This window comes from Scedosporium apiospermum, assembly GCF_000732125.1.
Source record: "Scedosporium apiospermum strain IHEM 14462 chromosome Unknown SEQ_SAPIO_0121, whole genome shotgun sequence".
Lineage (NCBI taxonomy): Eukaryota > Fungi > Ascomycota > Sordariomycetes > Microascales > Microascaceae > Scedosporium > Scedosporium apiospermum.
Genome location: NW_015971822.1, coordinates 272,767 through 295,356, shown reverse-complemented (window position 1 = coordinate 295,356; position 22,590 = coordinate 272,767). Strand labels below are relative to the sequence as shown.

General features: G+C 51.1%; 3 protein-coding genes across 3 annotated transcripts; 2 read left to right on the top strand and 1 right to left on the bottom strand.

Annotated features, from left to right (window-relative positions):
- Window positions 1-414: 414 nt before the first annotated feature.
- SAPIO_CDS8150 (uncharacterized protein) lies at window positions 415-2,489 on the top strand (the record flags this gene model as incomplete). Its single annotated transcript, XM_016789847.1, has 4 exons — window positions 415-1,103; window positions 1,281-1,408; window positions 1,498-1,615; window positions 2,225-2,489. The coding sequence occupies 4 exons, from the start codon at window positions 415-417 to the stop codon at window positions 2,487-2,489; spliced, it is 1,200 nt and encodes a 399-aa protein (XP_016640110.1).
- Window positions 2,490-17,194: 14,705 nt separating this feature from the next.
- On the top strand, window positions 17,195-18,571 carry SAPIO_CDS8149 (Mannose-1-phosphate guanylyltransferase; the record flags this gene model as incomplete). The annotated part of the gene is made up of 4 exons (XM_016789846.1): window positions 17,195-17,201; window positions 17,263-17,306; window positions 17,429-17,575; window positions 17,675-18,571. The coding sequence occupies 4 exons, from the start codon at window positions 17,195-17,197 to the stop codon at window positions 18,569-18,571; spliced, it is 1,095 nt and encodes a 364-aa protein (XP_016640109.1).
- Window positions 18,572-19,691: 1,120 nt separating this feature from the next.
- On the bottom strand, window positions 19,692-21,566 carry SAPIO_CDS8148 (Glycerol kinase 2; the record flags this gene model as incomplete). The annotated part of the gene is made up of 3 exons (XM_016789845.1): window positions 19,692-20,113; window positions 20,226-21,229; window positions 21,328-21,566. The coding sequence occupies 3 exons, from the start codon at window positions 21,564-21,566 to the stop codon at window positions 19,692-19,694; spliced, it is 1,665 nt and encodes a 554-aa protein (XP_016640108.1).
- Window positions 21,567-22,590: the final 1,024 nt, after the last annotated feature.

Below are 22,590 nucleotides of genomic sequence, written 5' to 3'. Positions count from 1 at the left end.
TTCACATGCTCAATCTCCCATTCCTTGCTGAATTGGTGACGTCAAAACGCAGCCGAAGGAGGTGCTGGCAGGCCAGCTGCTCTCAGCTGTTCCCGCTCCTTTAAATCGTCATCAAATCGACCTGGAGCGTCAAGCACTGGGCACTGACTACCTTGGTACGAACGAAGTACAGGTTCGGAAGGGCACGAGCTCCTCGACACTCCCCTGCAATCCACACGTTTCTGGAATCTGGTCCAGGCGTGGCAAGAGAAGACGAAGTGGGACGGGATCGCGAGGATTTCAAGAGGAATCAAGCTCCTCCTTATAAAACCTAAAGGGAGCTTCATTCCTCACCTCTGTTCAACCCCACAGCAATTTTTGCCCCGCTCCTCTCTATTCTCTCGCCCCTCGTTGCCCCTCCAAAAAAAACAACATATGAGATCACGACCTCGCGCGGTTAAGACCCGGCCCGGAGTCCAGTTCAAGAGGCGTCGTAGCATGGCAGAAACAACACCCCAAACATTTCCCTTCCGTCCCGCTCCCGCGGGTAGCAGAGGTCCAGGACCCTTCGCCTATGGGATCGCCCCTGTCCCGGACCTCTACACCTCGCAACCCATCATCCGGGACCCACTTGAGACTTCAACATCGGAGATTCAGGATGAGACAGTCGCACAGTGTCTACCCTATCTCCGGGGCGACGTCACAAGTCTCAACTACAATCGGCATGGCGTCCCGAACTTGGTTCGCGGGAAGCATAAGAACTTCTTGAAGAGGAACTTGCGAACGTTGCCGGCGCCATTCGTTGCTGCCGATGCCAGCCGTCCTTGGATGCTGCTCTGGAATTTGACGGGGCTCGCTCTATTAGGGGAGGATGTCTCGTCGTATGAAACTGCTCTGATTGACACGGCTCTCACGATGCAGAATAGGTCGGGAGGCTTCGGTGGTGGACATGGCCAGATGTCGCATCTTGCCACTACATATGCCTGCGTGCTTGCCCTAGCTGTATGCGGCACTCAGGAGGCATACGACGTCATTGATAGGCGAGCGTTGTGGAAGTGGCTATGCTCTTTAAAACAACCAAATGGCGGGTTCCAGATTGCATATGGTGGCGAGGTGGATGTTCGGTACGTGCCTGTTCCAGAGGACCCTTGTTTGTCTCTGTTTGAATTCTCTCGACGGCGACTCCCGTACTTGGACTGCTCTCCTTTCCTCGAACATCTTGATATGCACTAGGTCGCGATTGTGAAGTACACGTATGTTTGCATTACCACTAACTTGTTGATCCTCCCTCCTCCCAACAGGGGTGCATATTGTGCTGCCGTTATCATCAGCCTGCTCAACCTCCCTCTTGACCTGTCTCCCGACTCCCCTGCTTGGACTCCCGAGAGGCCAACTCTATTCACAGGTCTGGCAGATTATGTACGTCGCTGTAAGTAGGAGTCTCGAGTCCATTGACATTGCGTCGTACGTGTAAAATCTGCTTTTCGGTGGCTCACTTCACCCCCCCTTGGCTCTCAGGTCAAACTTTTGAAGGAGGCATATCGGGTCAGCCGGACGCCGAAGCACATGGTGCATATGCCTTCTGCGCACTAGGTTGTCTGTCGATACTCGATGCACCGCATCGCACCATCCCAAAGTATGTTTCCCCTCAACATCCAGTGAGATATTGACAAGAAGCAATACATGTACAGTCGGAGCTAACGCCGATGGCCTCTCCCCCCTCCCCCCTTCCCTGTCGAAAAGGTATCTCGACGTTCCACGACTGATTTCTTGGCTATCGTCTCGTCAATATGCCCCCGAAGGTGGGTTTTCCGGACGTACGAACAAGCTCGTCGATGGATGTTACAGTCACTGGGTCGGTGGTTGCTGGCCACTAATCGAGGCCACCCTGAACGGGCCCAGTGGGTCGGACGACCAGCCCCCGGCCACCGCGTTTCCCGCTGCAAAACAAAGCCTTTTCGACCGAGAAGGCCTAATTCGGTATATATTATGTTGCTGTCAAGAAGATTCCCCTCGCGGCGGCCTTCGAGACAAGCCGGGAAAGTGAGTGGTCCCCCTTCCTCCCCTTTCCTTGATTTTGCCTCCTTGATATTTTCTCTTCTCCTTGCCTCCTCCCTCCATGCATCTTGATGCATCGCCGATATCGTTCACCCCACCTTCAACCCCGCCCCTCAATATAATCGTTTGCTTGATTGCTCCACCTTTGCGTTGTTGGGAAACTGACCGCAGGTGAATGACCCTCCAGACCCTCTGATTCATACCACACCTACTACGTCCTCGCGGGCCTGAGCTCCGCCCAGCACTATTGGCATCTAGAAGAGGACCCCGCCGTATTCAGCCAAGCTACCGGTCTTCCCGCCTCGAACTGGGTCGTATCACCCTACTTTGACGGTGGCGAGCAAATCTTCGACGAGGAAGATCGCGTTGTCCCCCTCCATCCCGTCTACACGATACCTCAGCAAAAGGTCGACGACATTGTCAAGTACTTTGGAAGCAAGCCTGGCTTCTAGACCCGCACTCTCGCGTCGCCGAACGTTCACCTTTCTCTTCCTATATGATCCACGCCCCTTCTACACCCCCCTTTTTACCCACCTCCTCCCAACTTTCATATCTCCTCCTTCTGCACTACGACATAACATACTTGTCAACATACTTGTCAACATACTTGTCCATTCCCCACCCGTTTTTTTTTTCCTCCCTTCTCATTGACCCCTTCGTACCCTCGCTCGTAAAAACTTGGGGTTTGGACCCGGCAAAATATGAAGAAAGCATGGGAAAGGGGGAGGGCTCTGATGATCCTAGCCTGTACAGTACTATATAGTTACCGTCCTAAAGCAACAATGAGGATATTGTACACCTGCCTTGAATCATATAGCCGTATTCGTAGATGACGGCTTCGCCGATGCAACATGGAGGTATATTCGAATAGTAGCCTGATGTGTGCGAGGATACCAGTAGTCTTCGAAGGCCGTTGCAGGATTGTGCAGCGAGCACTACCCTTTCGACCCCTCAAGTTCCTTGATTATGTCGATATGCGACGGGAACGCCAGGCCAAGGGTGGCAAAGGGACGAAACATTCCTGGACTTACAAAGGACTCTGCTGTGGTTCATATGTACGCCTAGGTGGGAGAGGCAGGTGTCAAGGGGACCGAGATTTCTGCGAGTTCCCGGCGGAGGCACATCAAATTTCTCTCCTTCTTTCCTTTTTTTTTCTTCCCCTTCCTTTTTCGTTCTTCCAATATTTTGGCCTACGTGCCCGTTCTCCTCATATGAGAACCCTAAGGGCTATAGCATTTGTTGTGTTTGTAAGTAGATGTGTTGGGTGGCTATCTCGATGGAATATCATGGGAAATGTACAAATTGAGTCTCTTGGAGACCGCTCGCCTCCTCTAGGGCCTGTATAAGACTTGTATTCGGATGAGGCGTAAGGAGGTAGGGGATAACTCCGGTTGAGAGATTGAACATGCATGAATTAGGGGTTCAAGCAACGGAAATTATCACGAGATATGTAGCCAACTCATTGACCTCCTTGCAGTCTCCTTCCTTTCTCATAGTGATACTGGCATAGCTTTTTCGGCTCTATCTAAAGTGAGCTAGATCTGAACTAGGAAGGTTGACTGTGTCCCTGTGTTCCTCGCATAGTTTGAGATGACGAAGGAGATATGTGCAAAAGGATCGATCAGGTGAAGAAGACGAACATATTCGAAAGCTCAACGTCGTGCCATTTCCATTTCCAAATGTTATTCTTCTCAGTGCCAAGTAGAACAAGAGAATCAAAACAAGTTCTCCGCAAAAGACAAGTACGAGGAATGGAGGGGCCACGCTTCAGAGATTGGTCCCATGTTGTTTTTGGGCCGCGCAAGATGCGGCCTCGACTGCGGCCCGTTAATATCTCTGAATACCCGTGGCCAACAACGTGGCCGCCCCCTTTGTTTGCGTACTAGCTCTCCCGTCAACGGAATGTCCAAAACGCAGACCGAGAAGCAGGACGGGAGGTCGAGGTGGCTTTAGTTCAGGCTGCTTGTATGGCCAATATCGACCTCGAATACCAGGGTCATCAAGGTGTAAGTCAGGACACCGCATTGGAGCCCCGGTGAAAGCCACTAGGACTGTCCCGTACAGAGAGACGTTAGGAATACTTTTGAAGTGTACAGTTATTCCTCCCCAATGCCTCAATTGGATAGAAGGCCCTTCTCCTGTTGCTGTAGTACGACCTGACTGATCGTCCTCACAGGATGGCCGGTGTCGTTAATGACCAGGGTTTTATGGTCAAGCTCATGAATCCGCACACCCTCAAAGTTATCTGTAATGAGAAATTTCAAATGATCGGACTGGTGATAATTCGAAAAGTGCGACAGGCCGTGAAATGAGGCCCTCGTGGAGGTCGTGTCAAGGACAGCCGGGTGGGTTCTACAACATAGCTGCAGGAAAGTTTGGGAAGGCCGGATAGGCAGGAATTGCGTTTCCGGCCAAGCAGGAATGAAAGAAAAATTCCAAGGATCTGGAGCTCCCCTCTCTCATTGCTTGAGCCCTGGTGGCATATTGCGAATGTGCAGCTCAAGCTCAGCTTGGTGTTCTATCTCGGCACGCAGCCTTTCCGTTGATGAGGCGATATAATTATCCCCGGTCGAGGTTTGGTCACGAACAGGATACGAATCGGTGCTTTGTCATCCTTCAAAGGTACAATTGCACTTCCCCAGATCCATATAATATACGAAACGAGACCGAACCTTAAACCAGCAAGTTACACAAGAGATGGTAAAAGTGAAGGCGGCCATAGCTCCCAGCGTAGCTTTCCCAGAAAGCATCGTACGTTGGACCGTCCCATTGACATCGGAGCTCGTGGTCTCCGGGTTGATCTCGAGGCTCCCATGTTTCGATTGGATCTAGAGAACTATAATCCCCACGAGCTAAGCTCATTCAGCGAAGCTCTCCTCAAATCGCTTGTGGGTGGTTCACATGGTCTACAAGTTTTCTAGCTCAGAAAAAGCAAAGTTGGGGACGCAGACTGCCAAACGTGGCGCTCCTTTCCTGGGCATTGTATCACATGTAGATCTACGCATGTTCCAAGTCCCGGCTCCAGCTCTTCCACCGTGCCCCGTAGATGATAGGATAGAAAGAGAAAAGCGCTATCCGCGCCACCTGGCCGGGGCGTCCAAAGTGCAAGACCGTCTTCATTTGAATGGATATCTCGTACTTTTCTTCACGTGGATACCGATTTCGATATCCTCGCCAGCCAATGGCCTGGTCTATCCGATGGTTGACTGATATTGACAGTGTTCTTGTTGGAAGCGAGCTATTCTACGGTGTGGAGATGTCTCCTTATGACGACGACAGGGTCAGATAAATGGCTGCTAATTGAAGATCCAACCCCCCTTGACGTGCCATGAGTCGTTTCCCCTGCGTCCAAATATATCAATGCGGGAGGACATGGAACTAGGACTCCGCTCCCACTCGGAACTGATATTCAATGTTGTTGTATCAGGGTTCCTATAAATACAGGAAGCGGGGGAGAGGGGCAGCTGTTAACGAGCATGGGAGGCCTGCCGGTTTGAAAGAGTCTATCCATGATCGTCTGGGGTTGGGGTTGGTGCAGATGCGTGCATGTAGTGTGCATCAATACATCTAATATGCTTATGCCATTGGCATCAAACGTGAGAAGGCATCAATGTCCCCCCACTGCTTCGTAGCTTTGAGGTAAACTGCATTCGCGCTACGAAGTACAGTAGGCCGGACCAGGCTTATTATTGTGAAGAAATGGCGGTGTTCAATTGTTTACTGTAGTATTGCACTTTTGGCCCCAAAATTCCAATTGACATGTGGGAAAGTTCCAAGTCAAATTCTGTGCTGCTTATTCAGACGGTCACTTAAATTGTTCACCGCCTTCACAGCAACAATTTGAATGGAGAAACGACAAAACGACAATTGGATGGACAGAGACAAACCAAACTTGTGTTAGCGGCAGTAGTTTGAGTTCGTTGTCGCAGCTTGGCATCCTGATGCAACCACTCGAGAACACAATTGCGCGGAGAAAACTGCACATCATCAACGGCTCCCACACGCGTGCCCTGGTTGCCTATAGTGTATTTAATACTCCTGTGTATTATTGCTTTGTTTGGCAAAGACGTAAAATGACATCTATGCGTGGCTGTCGATGTGGTTCTGGTCGAGGTTGCTGCTGTGGGAGGGTCGAGTTGTCTTCTCTTTTGTTCCGCGCCGCTTTCCTCTCCCTCGCCTCTGGGTCGTGTTAATTTGAGCAGCAGCACTGCCAACTCATCAATGCATGAAAGTGTCGAGACTTCAACGTTCCGTCTCCCCAAGTTCTCCAATGCTGTCGTCGCTCACTGGTGAAACCGCCCAATCCCTCGCGTCGCTTCCCCTCCTTTTTTTTCTCTTTTTGCCCCTCAATCTTTGCCGGTCCGGCATGGTCCATCGTCCTTGGTCCATCGTCCATTTGCCCCTTCACCGTCCATCCGATCTAGCCTGGAGGGAAGTACGAAGTAGCGCAGTCCTGTGTAAATTTCCTGTTTTCGCCTTCCTTGACAATGGTTCCTCCATCTGTACGTGTCAATTGATCTTTGCAGTGGTGTTTTTCTGGCCTTCTTGTTGTTCTCCAGCTGCGGCCGGGGTGGTTCTATCCAGCTCTTAACCAGCTCTATCCTGGGTCACTGGACTCGCAGAGAAAATAAGTCGGAGCTGGTGAGAAGCCTTGACACAACGGTCTCGCCAACCGATCTCGTCCACTTGGTCATCGTGTGGGCTGGATCTCTCAAATGTTCCGGGGGCACGCTTCCTCTGGACCAATTGACAGTTCATACCTCGTAGACCCGCCGCAGAGTTACTTCTCATGCACGACTTCGTTGCTACCATGCCCGTTTCTCCCTTTTTGTTTTGTTTTTCTCTTTGTCTTCTTCCCTTCACCGACCTTCCGTGGTTTCGTCAACCGCTGCCAGTTTTAATTTTAATTTCCCGCTCCTCCCCTTTCCCCCCCTCATCAACGACCTGCATATTGGCTAGACATGGGAGAAAACTCCGGACCCTGGAGATCGAGCCGTGGGGTCGCTTTTGCGGTCTCCCCAAAATGGTTGATTTCGGGATTCTCCCCTTTAGCCCAATCATCGTCCCGGAAGACTTCCCCCCTCTGCTACCCTCCTTCATCTGCCCGCCGTTGTGCCCGCCGCCGATGTCAGGGTATCGGGGCTGGGGCTGGATGGGGAGAGAAGGCAGCGAACCGAATCACGTCTCGTTCCCTGCACGTCCGCCTTCGGTGTCATGGGCGCTTGTGATTTGTCGCCATGGTTCCGGTGCGCTGCTGCCTCGCGGCTTTCCATTGGATCAACTGCCCATCGCGAATCGCCCAGTCGTTGAGGTCCGGTCCCTCGGAAGCCACAAAACGTGGCCGATTGAAACATTGAAAGCATATACTTCGTACGAGCTCCTGTAATAGGCTGTATTAGCTTGCTTGCTAGCAAAAAAAAGAAGTCATCCGAACCCTTTTTCGAGATTTACGAGGTTGGTACGTTTGCTCATCAAACTTGCCACCTCACTCCGATGAGGTCTCGAAATGGGCCGCAGCTTCGTACCCGCTGCGGGATGACTATTTTGAACTTCCCTTGCTCTTCATCTCCCGATACGCCGCTCTCTCTCCACTTATCCACTTAACTTACACTGCACTTCACATGATGGCATAACATCTGCTCGAGTCAAATCTATCTTAAGCTCCCCTCTTCTTTTTCTGTAGTTGCACCAATGCTGGAGTAGCTCGAAGCGCGGTGAAGAAGTGCCAGCCCACATCCAGGTTTAGTATGTATGGCGCTAATACGGAGCACACTTCGTAAGGGTCCAACCTCTTGCTTGCAGTTCAGTCGTTGATCATGAACCGGCCCATGCAAGGGTCTCTTTATTATTAGTGGATATTCGCAATCCATAACTCGCCGAGATATTGAAGATTACGCACTACTTGTTGCATCGCGTTCTCAAGGCCAGGCCACGGGGGTGCTCATTTGCTCGTTTGCTCGTTGCTCGTTTCTCTTTGCGGCGGTCGAGGCATGGGTTCGAACCATTGATACACTTGCAGTGCAGAAAGGGTTGCAGAGTCATGTACAAGAACTGTGTCAGGATGTTTTGAGATGCTCGACTCCCTCAACTCCCCCAGCCCATTGTTGACACGAATCATCGAAAGCTGAGCACAATGTGGTTCTCTCATTTCTTCCCGTGTAGCAAGTTATTCTTTCTGGGGGGAGATATCGGCAACGTCAATCTCGGGTGACTTCCGTCCTGATCCTCCTCCCGCCGTTGCCTTGATTGATTTGCATCTGCAGACAGGTACTTTTAAGGTACCGTTGGCAGCGGGGAGTGGGGATACGATAATTTACCCCATAAAGACCCGTGTGACATTGTCGTGTGGTGGACGTGGTGCGGTGGATGAAGTATTGAGGCGTATTTTATCAACAACACCGACTTAATTTCACGTCTTGCGATCTTCCCGGCGGGAAGGAGGAAGAGTTCGAAGAAGGCCAATTGCAAACCCCGTAACCGCCTCCGTCTCCTCGATTTGAACATCCCTACAGGACAAGTGGGCACTCTCGAGACAGCCGAGTCCTCACAACGCTCTCTTTAATGTTTCTTTTTGTTTTACCTCTCTCCGTCTTTTTGCCTTTTCTTTTTGTTTGCGCCGTGGACGCTAAGATAGCGCATCAGTGTTAGCGCCCTCTCCAACGAGCCTCCCACTGGTCGCTCTTCTCGGCTTGCCCTTGTTTGTTTTGTTTTCCTTGGCCCTATACATAAGAAAGGCCAAAATTGAGGAAAATAAGAGTTACATCTCAATGTAATTGACCTGCAGATAGTGGAGGCTGGCTCGTCTCGATGGTTCCATTTTGCCACATCACTATGCCTGGACTCTGCATATACAGGCGCCACGCTTATTTCGAGAAAGGGTAAGAACGATGTCCATTCGAAGTGACTTGCAGAAAGAACAGACCCGAGATACAGCAGATACACATATGGTACCACTGTGCAGAACTTTGTACTTGGAGAGTACGAATGATCAAATGGTATGTATGTACGTACGGTGGACACCGGGCCAAGTATTCTTTTTTCTTTTTCTTCCTTTTTCCTTTTATACCCGTTCTAAAAATCTCCTTGCAGCCTGTAGCGCCCGTCTAGTGGAAGAGGGGAGGCGAGTTTCGAGGCGGGTTTCGAGGCGATTTCTTGTGGGTGGTGGTCTGCTTGGTCTGCTGGTTCGTGATGCGTCACCGGAGGAAGCGGAGGAAGGCGAGGATGAGAGAGTTGTAGTTTAGACTACACGAGAGGTCCAATGGCTGCTCGGCCACTTGTTTCTCTCAAATCCCCGTCGACCGAGTTGCCTCGCACACCTGCCGGAGTAGCTCGACGTGCAGATGGAAATATAAACCTGACCCAGGCTTTGTGTAGCATCCATGATGCCATGCCAATCTCGTGGGCTACCATCATTGATGTATACTACTCTCCAGACGTACAGCTAGGGCGCAATGCTTGACGGAGAGAGCCCGGAGCCGTTGATTCATTTGACGCCCGCCGGCCCCCAAGAGTTGCAACGCGAGGCGCACATTCTATGTATTTTCGCCTCGCTCATCCGCCAGCTTCCATCCTCCCAGCGGCTCTTTTGACATCCATCTCACCGCGCATGTCACGCACTTCGTACTCTCCCAAACCTGCTTAGAGGAGGTGTTTGTGGTTGTTGAAGCTTTGCAGTGCCCCTCCCGAACTCCGAAAAAGAACAAAAGAAAAAGAAAGAAAAAAGAAAAAAACAAAATTCACCCCTCCGTTCCATGGGGGTGGAGTTTGGCGGCTAGACTGAAAATGGGTCCGCTTTCTATTATCATCAACTGGCAACGACGCGAGCCAGCACATCAGGTATGGGTCACACTCTCTACATATCAAATGTATATATGTATAATGGGTGTATATGCGTCTTGAGGAGCCGCAGTTCGGCTTGCATTTTCTCTCCTCTCTAAAAGAACAAAGCGATGTCCCCCTCCTCCCCTGTCTCGTACTTGTCATGGATTTTGTGTTGTTAGGTCTGGCCCTGGTGCTGTAGTGTATTAGCTAGGGATGGACCTTGGAGCCCAGAGACCCTTCATATATGTACGCTTCCTGTACGTCAAACTCTCCCGCACGACCGCCCAGAATAACCCTTGAAAATTACTCCGGCTTCTGGCGTTTTTTTTTTTTTTTGGAACTTGCACTAGGTGACCTGGCCGACCGATGGGCCTGGCCTCTCCGGCAGCGTCGTTTTTCCCACAAAAGCCTGCATCAATGTCATTTCATTGTACATATGCCTAGTGCCCAGTGGAGTGGGAAAGGTCGGGGGTAGGGGAAATTATTTGATCATAATAATAAACGCCTTTTTCACTACTACGAGCCGAGTACAAGTGATGAACATGGAAAGCCTAGAGTTTCCAAACGCACACCCCGTGCCGTGGCCCCGCACTAACAGCAACACACATCAATCGATCCATCTACGAATGTACGGTTGCGGCTTGCCCCTCTCAATACTGGACTGGAACTGGACTGGACTGACTGGAAAGATGCCAGCCCATGGCATTGAATTGGCCAGCCCAGGCCAGCCAGACCAACTAAGACGTAGTGTACGTGAGTACAAATTATACGTAGCAGACAAGTACTGTCGTTCAACATACCCCTACCAGGAGCCATTCACCACCACCACTCCGCTTCTTGCTCCCCTCCATTTCTAATTCCCCGGTCCTTATTTACTTTCCCATTTTTTTTTCTTTTCCCATTTTCTCTTTTCCGATCCGGCAAGGAGTAGGAGGAACATTGGACCAAGGACGGCGTAGGCGGAGAGTCCAGATTCATATTAGAAAAGCGAGGCCCAAGAAACTGGATCAAAAAGACACTTGAACCCTCACCTCAAATATTCCTTCCCCCGTTCCACATCCTCTCACCAAGCTCCTTCCTTTTTTTTTTTTCAAACTCTTCTCCATCTTAGACCTACCTCACCTTCCCTGTCTCACTGGCAGATAATCTTTCCCTTTTGCCTTCCCTCCCACGCACACCACACCAACACACACACGCACACGCACACGCACGAACACCACAACACACAAGTCACTTCTTGAAAGTGTGGTTCCTTCCGCCGACCTGTCCGTATTTTATATACTCCGTGACAACCACCACCCCTCCCTTCCCTCTGCCCAAAAACAGCTTAAAATATTCCTGCCTCACGTTAGGCGCGACTGCATCTCGATTGAACCAAAGCAGGGAAGGCCTCGACACCTTATCGGCATATATTGATAGGCTTCTGACAGCTATCAACACCTCATCACTTGTTCTCTGCGGCCCGAGCGAACCCCTAGTCCCCTTGAGCTCCTTCTCAGTCGGACAAAGCAAAGAAGCACCGTCCTGGTACTTCTTTATACGTCTTTGATCAACCACTTGGCGATATTGTGCCATTGACACCCAACGTGCACCATGCGGGGCTTTTATATTCAGTATTTGGAAAGTAAGTTGTTCAATTGATGTGATGGGGAGGAGTTGTTGCCAATCTCGAAGTGGGTTCACCGAAATGCGATGTGGATACGACAACAAGGCCGTCTTAGTCGTGAACCTAAACGAAGTTTTTCCTCATTGGGTTGAGGGCTCGGCATCTAGAATCCACCTCCATGTTTCTCGCCAAAGGGATATTGGTGTGTGTGTGTGTGTCTGTCTCTCGAGGGGAGGCTGAGAAATCATCCCTGCCTGTGTGCCTTAGGGCAGGTCGAGTGCTACCTGATGGGTTAGCCTTTCTCCACTTTGCATGCCTCGAATCCTTCGTCAGTCGTTCGTTCAACGGCCAAGAACCCAGATCCTTGGGTTTGAATACCTTGAAGAACGCGGGTTGGGCTAGCCCTATTGGGCTTCCATGCAGCTCGTGAGACAGGTTGGCAAATGTGTTATGCATACGGGGAAGGGGACTATCCGAAGCTCGCATGGCATCCTCCATGTTCGCTGACGGGAAGCACACGTGTGCTTCCGGGGAGGAGGTCGTATACAGAAAGGTCTTCCCCGAACAAGGCTAACGTTGCCGCCCAATCTCTAGGTCTTTGCCGCCGACGCGGATGGGGAGACCCCATGTACGAATGCTACCGTAGCTCCAACGGTTATACCTGCCACGTTCTCGTCAATGGCCGTGAATACCAGACGGACCTCGCATATGAGTCGGACATCCTTGCACAGGAGAACGCTGCCATGCGTGCCTTCATGGTCTGCCGGAACTTTTCCGTTAACGGTGGAATGCTAGCCCGGAACGGTATTGTCCAGGGACTGCCCGCTAATGAGTCCAGCCGCCGTCACCGGAAGGGAAGCCATCATACGTCCTCAAGCCGAACTGGTAGCCATAATTCGAGCCACAGCCGGAGGTCTGGCCATCACTCCAGCAGCAGTTCCACCGCTTCCTTTGAATAAGGGGATCCTTGAACCTATTGGGAACGTAGGACCGAACCAAGACAAGAGTCCTCTAGTGAACAACGGAGTCGTGAGACAGACACGAGTATGACGCGATGTCATTCTTCTTCAGTTTCTTTTTCGTTTTTTTTTTTTTTTTCCTTCTTCTTCTTTCTCTTCTCCGTTTTGATGCCGTCGGCTACGGCGGTGGAATTATGCAAGTCGACACATATTTCCGGAGATGGTTTCGAACTCGGCGATGCAAAAGAGTATAGCGAACGGCGCAGATATAAACGTTCAACGGGCTTCACAGCACCATTCCCCCCAGGGATATACCCAAAAACCTAAAAACCTCGGCAACTTATTGGCATCATCTGGTAGCCAAAGGTCTTTCACGTTTGGCATGCAGTTTTCGTTTGGGAGACTAGGCCGGTGGCGAGGGCCGGTTGCCAAAGATCTCTTCTCCCGGGTTCCAAACGGTGGACGCAAACCGCATTTTCGTTTTCCGGCGTCCTCGTATCTCTTCACACTTTATTTGTTTTCTCTTTTTTCTTTTTCTTTTCACCTCTTTCTTCATCTTGCTTCATGAAACGACGTTAACGACCCTCACGACTTAGAAATGATCTAACGGCCTCATATGGTTTTTACCTATGGATTCACTCATCCATTGCCATGTTTTCCATTCTCGTTTTGTTTCTTATTTGTTTCTGCATTTTCAGGCCTGCTCTGTTCTCTCCAGTTCTTAGTCACCTCCATTGTGGCCGCCGTCAGGAATGCGATTCCGGATTTGTTTCGTCTAAACCGGGCATATCTGCGTCTCTTTGATCTGGACTTTACCTCGGTAGCTGGGCGAGATCGAAGAGCCGTTCTCCAACATTGGCCGGGAGTTGGACAGAACCAGCCATGTCTCAGATACATCCGTTTCCAGATTCTCGGATAGCTTGAGCCCGGAATCCGCATTATTTTCAGTGTTTTCTCGGCCCGCGTGGATGACCTAGACATCTGGTGGAGAGCAGAATGAGGCTTCTTCACAAAAGGGGGATTAAAAAAAAAAGCCACGACCGCGTACGAATTCCAACAAAAGGAAAAAAAGAAGGGGAAAAGTTAGGGGAGGACGCCATCCATTAGAGAGCCGGGCCAGCCATCAATGATAATCTTTACGACGTGGGAAATCTATTGGCTTCATTTGTTGCATTTCCAGCGGGCGAGCGAGGTCCTGGGAGTGAACATCCAGCCCCAGCTTCATCTTTGTCTCATTTTCGTCATGGGTGGGTGATTCGAAAAAAAAAGAAACCAAAATTGGGCACGACTTGGGGCGGCGTGGATTCATTCTGATCGAAATTTGATCTTCCTTTTTTTTTTTTCTTTTCCTTCTTAAGAGGTTTTTCCTAGTCTCCTTGATGTCTTTTTGCATTTAGTTAGCCTAACGACAGTCATGATCATGATTATGAGTTTTTTCGGAAATGATAGTTGAAAACAGAAAAAAACAACAGCGAATAAAACCAGATGGCAATGGATTCTCCTCGGCTCAGTTCCTGTCTCCTAGTTTGTCGCACGCATGTTCTGTTCACAGTTGGGATGCTTTGTGATGGTCGATATCTGGCTGTCAGTGAGACACCGGGTGCTTGGTGAAGAGAGACGTTGAGTAAAGTTACACAAGGTCACGCCCATGGCGGTTGCCTCAGGCCAGTGCATCTTTATCTTTCGTCACGCGTAAGCTCATGTGAGATTCTTCTTCTTCTTTCATCTTTTTTGGTCGTTCTTCTCACGTCCGTGTAAGTGGCTGGAATGTGGTAAACCGGAGGCTGTGCTCACGGAAACATGTCGGGCAGGTTCTCGCGAAAACGGCTTCTGGAAGCACACGGCAATATTATAGTATTGATTGTTTGAGAGAATTCCAAATACAATTGTATTAACACAGACATACTACGAAGCATATATTGGATTGTAGCACATGAGCTCAATCACTTTGACCTCGACTTTACCAGGTTGACAGGGCAGTGATGAATGACTCTCTTCCTGGCAGGCGGCGATGCCGGCCAAAATTCGAGGCGAGATGGAACAACCTTGCTTCTTTCGGGCCGTCGAATAATACTTAGGCATTTGTTCACTTCCTGGATCTCAGACAAGTGGTCATGCCTCATATTTGTTTTTTTCCCCTTCCCGGCCCGGTCAAACTCGGTATCTATTACTACTTCTGGTCTCAGGAGTCGAATATTGCCAGTTTTTCTCGATGCCCCCATCCATTGCGGTAATTTTCTCGAAGGAACCTTTTAATGATGGTTGTGGTCTGGTGACCAGCCTATAACCCCTGCCCCGGTGACGGAAAGCCAACCGGGGAAGCTCCAAGATAGCAGCCCTTTTTGGGGGGGGGAGGGGAGGGGAGGAGAGATTACTTGAATCAAGGACCCCTTTGGTGGGCCGTCCATTTTCGAAACTGCCCCCCACTGAGGCGTTGCCACGAGATGGGATCTATTTCTCCCTTGGGGTCCACCTTGCTAATAATAACCCGAGAAAAGTCGGAGCGAAACTTTGAACCAAGTCCCGGCGTTGACCCCTTTTTTGTGTCTCCCGAGTCTTGACAAAAGGCAAAAATGGGATGTACTATTACCAAGTACTTCGTAGTGTTACGGTTTATTGTTAGACACGCCCGGCGAAGCAGTTTACTCTGACATGGCTAGCACGACTCGACTGGGATGCAAATAGACTAGGCTAGATACCGAAGGTAAGACGATGATGAGCTACCGGATGGGGGGTTCCAATCTTAAGATCGTCCAAAAGCATTGGACCGGGAGATTTTCCAGTCCGGGTCGTTAGTCCACATGACGTCCATTTCCTCGTCTTCACATCAAGGGGTTCCTTCATCCGGAATGGAGACTGGCTGGATTTGTGAATGTCGTCTTTTGGACGAGGGGCCCAAAAAAACAAGACTCCTCCCCGTCCCTTACTTCATGTTCCGAGTGGCTTTGTTACGCGGCCAAAAGGTGGGATGATCAGCTGGTCTCAGAAAGCGTGATTGGACTTGGAACAGGACTGGCTGCTGGGCTCGTATCACTTAGAAAAAAAACGGAGAGTGGCGGATGGCGAAGGTAATATTGACTTGTACTTTTGTACCGGGGCATATCGATATCGATAATACGGGGTTCGCATATTAACGGAATAAATTGGGTGATTTCGTCATTGTGTGGGTGAGGCAGCTGGCAATTCAGTTTTTTGGGCAGCCATGCCACTTCGATCTCCGGGAATAGTCCGTCCGTGGGCAGATTGGCCAGATACTTAGAAAGGGAGATGAATACGGGGGTTGGTGGCTCGTAATGGGGATTGATGGGATTGACGATGGCAAAAGAACATTGAACCAGGCCAGAGATTTGAGAGAGCAAGGACGGAGGTTTTAAGATGCCACATAAGCCAATTCGATTGCCACGATGATCAGCTGTCCGGAAAGCAAGGGTTCGATAATAATAGTTCAGTGCAGAGTACCGAGTTAGGGAGCTAATATTGCCTGTTCTTGACACTCCAACTCGACGAGAGAATCGCCGCCAATTTTTTTTTTTTTAGTTTGGCTGGCTTTGGCACTTCCCCTTTCTGCTCCTCTTCAAATTTCCACTGGGAAATTTGGGCCGATGCTCTGATTCGGGGGTTAACCGCACTACTGGACACGAGCCGCTGTGATTGGCGACGAGGTCCTGTCCCACTCACAACCACGCGGCTTCTTTCGCAACTCAGCCCCCATTCTTTTTTTCTTTCCCAGATGCGGCCCCCCCTATTTGGTCACTTGGTGTGCTGGTGTGTCGGAAGAGAATGGAGATTGTCGCGGGACTGGCGGTGTCAAGTACCTGGTTGGAGCCATGTGTACAGCTGAAGCTGTATCCCCAAGCTGGAGGATGCATCCATTGGTCCTGCCCTGGCAGGTACCCCTTTAGCTTCTGGCGGTACCTGCAATCTACGCCTTCGAATTGGTGCGATGTGAGGTAAGGAACATTTGATACCTGACTGACACTATTAGGTTTGAATGACATTACCACTATTATTAACTGAAACCAAGGCGGCGGGCACGACCCAGATCAATATCGATCAATGTTCAATGATACTTTTGACAGTCACTACCTTGGTCCTCAAGCCCGCCGACCCCTGACCATAGCTCGTGTTTGGCCCTCGCTTGGTACAATGTAATATCGTAACACCTGGACATCGACCTGGACCTCTCCAAGTACGAAGTCAGTCGTTGTGGCAGTTGCGTTGCACGTTGCACTGGGGAACAGTGGGCAGGCCCCGGTAGCCCCTCCCCTAAAATGGCATGGAAAAAGGAAAGGTCCAGGATTCGAGCAGACGGAGCATTGTTGCGAAGAAAATCATAAAAATCTAAAAAGGGTGCTCGACAACCATCGCAGTCCCTCCTTCCCTTCTTCTTTTCCTCTCTGACTTTCTTTGCATGCTTTCCCCCCAACAATTCGCTTCGGGTGCGCATAGTACTTTCCTCGACTTGCATTGAACCTTCGCTTCTGTATGCAAGCTTCTGAATCAAGCCTTTCCAATACCGTATTAATCTAGCCAACAATTTTCTCCCTCGACCGCAACTACCCAATCCATCCTCCACCCTCCTCCATTGCTCCTGCTCTGCTCCTCAGGCCCCTGCTCCCCGCGCCCCACCTCGTCACCTGCCATTGCCTCTCCCACTATCCAAACCTCCTTTCTCTGCTCTACCATTACACAACCACCTCGCCATCTTCTCCTCCTTCATCTTCTACATTCACACTCTCGCTAAAGAAACACTTCAATCACAACTGCAAAAATGAAAGGTACAGTGGTGCTGCCATTATCTTTGGAGCTTGAATTTTAGCAGCTTACACCAGATTCTAGCTCTCATTCTCGTCGGTGGCTTTGGCACCCGCCTTCGCCCTCTCGTACGTAACGACCCGGCTCCGATGTCGCCCGACAGCTTCAATTGAGAGCTATTCCCGCTCGTTTGCTACGGAGAAACAATCGACGATCGAAATATGCTGACTCGCTTCCGCTGCGTTTCTAGACCCTCACTCTCCCCAAGCCCCTGGTCGAATTCTGCAATCGGCCCATGATTCTCCACCAGATCGAGGCCCTTGCCGCTGCTGGTGTCACAGATATTGTTCTCGCCGTCAACTATAGGCCCGAGATAATGGAGGAGCGCCTTGCTGAGGTGAGTTTTCGTGGGTGGAATTAACGGATTGCCCCTGATTCCTTGCGGTGGTGACAGTCGATTGGTCGCTAACCTGCTTTTGCGTGTTTTCTACTACAGTACGGCAAGGAATTCGGTGTCAACATTACCTTCTCGATCGAGAATGAGCCCCTCGACACCGCCGGTCCCCTAAAGTTGGCCGAGAAGACTCTCGCTAAGGACGACGAGCCCTTCTTCGTGCTCAACTCTGATGTCATCTGCGATTTCCCCTTCCAGGAGCTCGCCGAGTTCCACAAGAGCCACGGTAAGGAAGGTACCATCGTGGTCACCAAGGTTGAGGAGCCTTCCAAGTATGGTGTCGTTGTCCACAAGCCCGGTCATGCTTCTCTGATCGACCGCTTCGTCGAGAAGCCCGTTGAGTTCGTCGGTAACCGAATCAACGCCGGCATGTACATTCTCAACACCTCCGTCCTCGACAGGATCGAGCTCCGCCCTACCTCCATCGAGAAGGAGGTTTTCCCCGCCATGGTCAAGGATGGCGAGCTTCACTCTTTCGACCTCGAGGGCTTCTGGATGGATGTTGGTCAGCCCAAGGACTTCCTTACCGGCACCTGCCTGTACCTTTCCTCCCTCACCAAGAAGAACTCGAAGCTCCTCACCCCCCCTTCGGAGTCTTACGTTCACGGCGGAAACGTCTTGATCGACCCCACCGCCAAGATCGGCAAGGGCTGCCGCATTGGTCCTAATGTGACCATCGGCCCCGGTGTCGTCGTCGGTGATGGCGTCAGGCTCCAGCGATGTGTTCTCCTCCGTGGCTCTAAGGTCAAGGATCACGCCTGGGTCAAGAGCACCATTGTTGGCTGGAACAGCACCGTCGGCAAGTGGGCTCGTCTCGAGAACGTCACCGTCCTCGGCGACGATGTCACCATTGGTGATGAGATATACGTCAACGGAGGCAGCGTCCTGCCTCACAAGTCGATTAAGGCCAACGTCGACGTCCCCGCCATTATCATGTAATTAGCTCCGAGCTAGTTCGGATAACGACAGGGTAGATCGTGACGACGCGGATGGAAACCGAGCACGAGCACCTCTTCTTCTAACTTAATGCCCCTACGCCCCGCCCATACACAATTCTCACGCTTTAACGATTCCGCGTGCATCAGTTTTCCGTTTCGATTCAGTTTCTGTACCCGGTTTTAATTCCATTATAGTATTATTACCCTTTCTACTTTTCTCTGTTTTCCTTCGTTCATTTCTGCTCGTCACGGCTCCCTTAATAACGGCCATTTCACACAACACAACTCCCCTCACGATAGTACCTTGATTGGCGGAATTATTACCCCCTGCCCCTCGGTGGCGGGTGTCATAATGAGTCTCTTCTCTTTTTCTAGACCTTTCTGAGCGCATTTATGAGAATCGAATCGAACTCAGCTCTTTTTGCATGTTTGGCATGTTTGAAAGGGAGTCGGCAGGAAAGGGGGGCAAGGCGTGAGGGAAAAAAATATAGGGGGAAGGAAGGCAAGGGGGCATTTGCATGAAATTGAGGGACATGAAGGACAGGTTATTTTTTTCCTATCAAAAAAAGAAATGAAAGGGTTGCGTTTAAAAATGGAGGGGAAGAAGAAGATCTTGGAAGAGAAGGATTTGAGATATCCTGCCTAACGTTTTGAAGCGGTTCTTGATCTTTCAATGCGTGTTTCTGTTTTCTCGCATAGGTATGCTATAGAGGAAATGAATTCAAGGATCTTGATCCATTGGTTTGTTGCTCGGCATGATAGAGGCGTGACTGGGTTTTGTAGGAGCATCTGTGTAAGAGGTGGACAACAGCCTCGCCTCATCATGGGATGAGGCCGGCTGCGATCATTGGAGGAAGACGGACGCGGTTCTGACGAACGCTCCGTTCACCTCCATGGACTTGTAAATTTGAGAATTTCTGATTTTGTACAGATAAACTATTAGCGAGCAACTACGAAGTACAGAAAAGGGATTCCCAAAGGGGCTATATCTACATCACAGGACGTTCATGTCCCACGAGGGTATTAGTATCCAACAAACTCCACGCTCTTCACCACATCGTACAAGAACAATAAAAACCTCCCCCCCCCCCTTTTTTCCCTCGCCCATCTTCGAACATATATTACAACTCATCCTCAACCTTCACCCAACCCCTACTCATATCCACAGCCTGCTGCCACTTAGCATACAACCTCTCCCTCCTCCTCTCCTCCAGTTTCGGCATAAAAACCCTCCTCCCCACCTGATTAACATGATCCAAATCCCTCAGTTCCCCCCACACGCCCGTCGCTAAGCCGGCGGCGATGGCGGCTCCGAGGGCGGTGGTCTCGCGCATAGCGGGGCGGACGACGGGGATGCCGCTGACGTCGGCCTGGGTCTGCATGCAGAGGTCGGAGTTAGATAGGCCGCCGTCGACGGCGAGGGATTCGAGGGCGTGGTGGGAGTCGAGGGCCATTGCGTCAAGGATGGCTTTGGTTTGGTAGCAGGTTGCTTCGAGGGTTGCGCGGGCTATGTGGCCTTTTTGGGTGTGTTGGGTTATGCCGACTATTTTCGAAAGGGTTAGTTAGATTTGGAGGTGAGATGAGGCAGGCATGAGGGAATGGTTGGGTGTGGATTTTGGTACGGCGAGGAGATGGGGGGGGGATAAGCGACTTACATAACGTTCCCTTTGCGTCGTCAATCCAGTACGGCGCAAAGAGCCCACTAAAGGCCGTAACGAAGAACACGCCGCCATTATCAGGAACAGTCTCAGCGAGCTCGGCGACCTTGGCAGCGCTATCAGCGAAGCCCAAGTTTTGCGAAAGGAACTTGACGCCGGCCCCGGCAACGGCGATGCTACCCTCGAGAGCGTACACTGGCTTTCTGCCCTTGCCAAAATCGTAAGCGACGGTGGCCAGCAGGCCCGATTTCGAGATGACGGGTTCGGTGCCGACGTTGTATAAAAGGAAGCATCCGGTTCCGTAGGTATTCTTCGCCTGTCCCGGCTGGAAACCGCACTGCCCCACGAGCGCGGATGATTGGTCGCCCAGACAGCCCGTGATGGGGAGGCCCTTCAGCGGTCCCGCCGCGAACTTGCCGAAGACCTCTGCGTCGGAGGACGGTACGATTTTCGGGAGGGCAATCTTCGACTTGTCGATTCCGAAGAATGACAGGAGCTTGTCATCGTATTGGAGGGTTCGGAGGTTCATGAACATGGTTCGGCTGGCGTTCGTTGCGTCGGTGACGTGGATTCCCCCATTTTCCTGCTTCGCACCGCCATTGAGCCTGTAGATTAGCCAGGAATCCACGGTGCCGAACGCTAGGCGACCCTCCTCGTAAGCCTTCTTGACAGCTTCGACGTTTTCAATGAGCCACAGTAGCTTGACGCTCGATGGATAGGTCGAGAGGGGAAGACCGCACAGGTTTAGGAGATCGTCAGCGCCCTCCTTGTTGCGAAGCTCTCGGACCAGGTGTTTCGTGCGGGTGTCGGGCCATACGACGGCGTTGTAAAGAGGTTCGCCCGTTTGTGTATCCCAGACAATGGTCGTCTCGCGCTGGTTCGTAATGCCTACAGACCGTATTCGTGATATATCGTTGCCTGCTTTGGTAAAATTGGCGACTGCGCCCTCAATGCACTTTTCTACGGATCTAAGTAGCTCAAGAGGATCATGCTCATGCCAACTGCATGATAACAGGCGTGTGTTAGAAAATGCAATTGGAATGAGACAAAAAAAAAAAAAAAAAAAAAAAGGAGCTTGTAATAGGATCATGCGACATACCCCGATTCCGGATACAGATTTTCAAACTCAATCTGATGGCTCGCAACTGGATCCCCATCACCATTGAATATCAAGAAACGACTCGACGTGGTACCCTGGTCTATACTCCCGACAAACCAACGGTTCTTCTGGCCCTCTTCCGTCGCCGTGATCCCATCCGGCAGACGCTCCTTGGCCGGAGGTGACTCGGCCCCGGGCTCCTCGACACGCTGCCTCTTAGGGTCTCGTTCGCTAGCCATGGTAGACACGTAGCGGCTTTCCCGCGTAGCTATCCACGGCTCGGTAGAGAATGATGGTGTGTGGAGGGCTCGGGGAAGAAGGAATGCGGGCGCAGCAGCTACAGCGACGGAACCACAGCGGCGAGCTGGTTGCTATCCGGGGTGCCGCGCGGTGGTGGTGGTTGGAGGAGGAGTCGAGGTGAAGAGGACGTCTTGCGAGCTTGTCAATTGGGATGGGGAGGAGAGGAGCGGTCGAGTGAGGAGGCGACGCCGGAGGAGGGACGGCGGGACGGGAAGCTTCATTGTTTCGAGAAGGGGAGGGGGAGGGAGAGGAGGGAGGGGAAATGCGTGGGCGGCTTGGGTACTTTGCTCAATTGCTGCGCGGCTTATTGTCCAGGAAGTAACAGTAATGGGCTTGGGTTGACATCACATGCCGTGTCTGTGTTTTGGGGGGCGTGGCAGGAACGTTTGGTCGCGCAAGGGGGAAAAAAGGGAAGGCAAAAATTGTGAGTATGAGATAGCTGCGCAGGTTCCTTGGTTCTGATTGGTTCGATTAATGCGGGGTCTTGGCTCGGGGGAGTCTTAACCCCAGACGAGACTTGGCATCTGTGGACACTCGGCCGCGTCCGACACTTTCTCCGGATTTCACATGTTTCCTGAGATCTTACTCTTCCTCAGCGCTGACTGCCTAATTGTACCAGACCCGGAAGGCATGAAGGAGAGGGTTTTAATAATAGACAAGACTGTAAATTGCTATCCATTAAGCGATTTCCTTGCCCTCGACCTGGCGAGGTCGCGGCGTTGAGGATTAAGACGTCTGGCCCCAATGAGCAAGAATGGCTTGGCACTAGCGCCGGACTGCCCCCTACGAAGCTTGGTAGGACTCAAAATTGTGGAACAAAACGCTGCCTTCCAGACCCGCCAGGAACAATGGCAAGAATGGCATGTGATAATCGTATTTTACCGCACTATTAGTAAGTACGAGCCGAGGAATTAGGACAATTGAAGTAACGCCGAGTTTGTCAAGATTATGTAGCCTACAGAG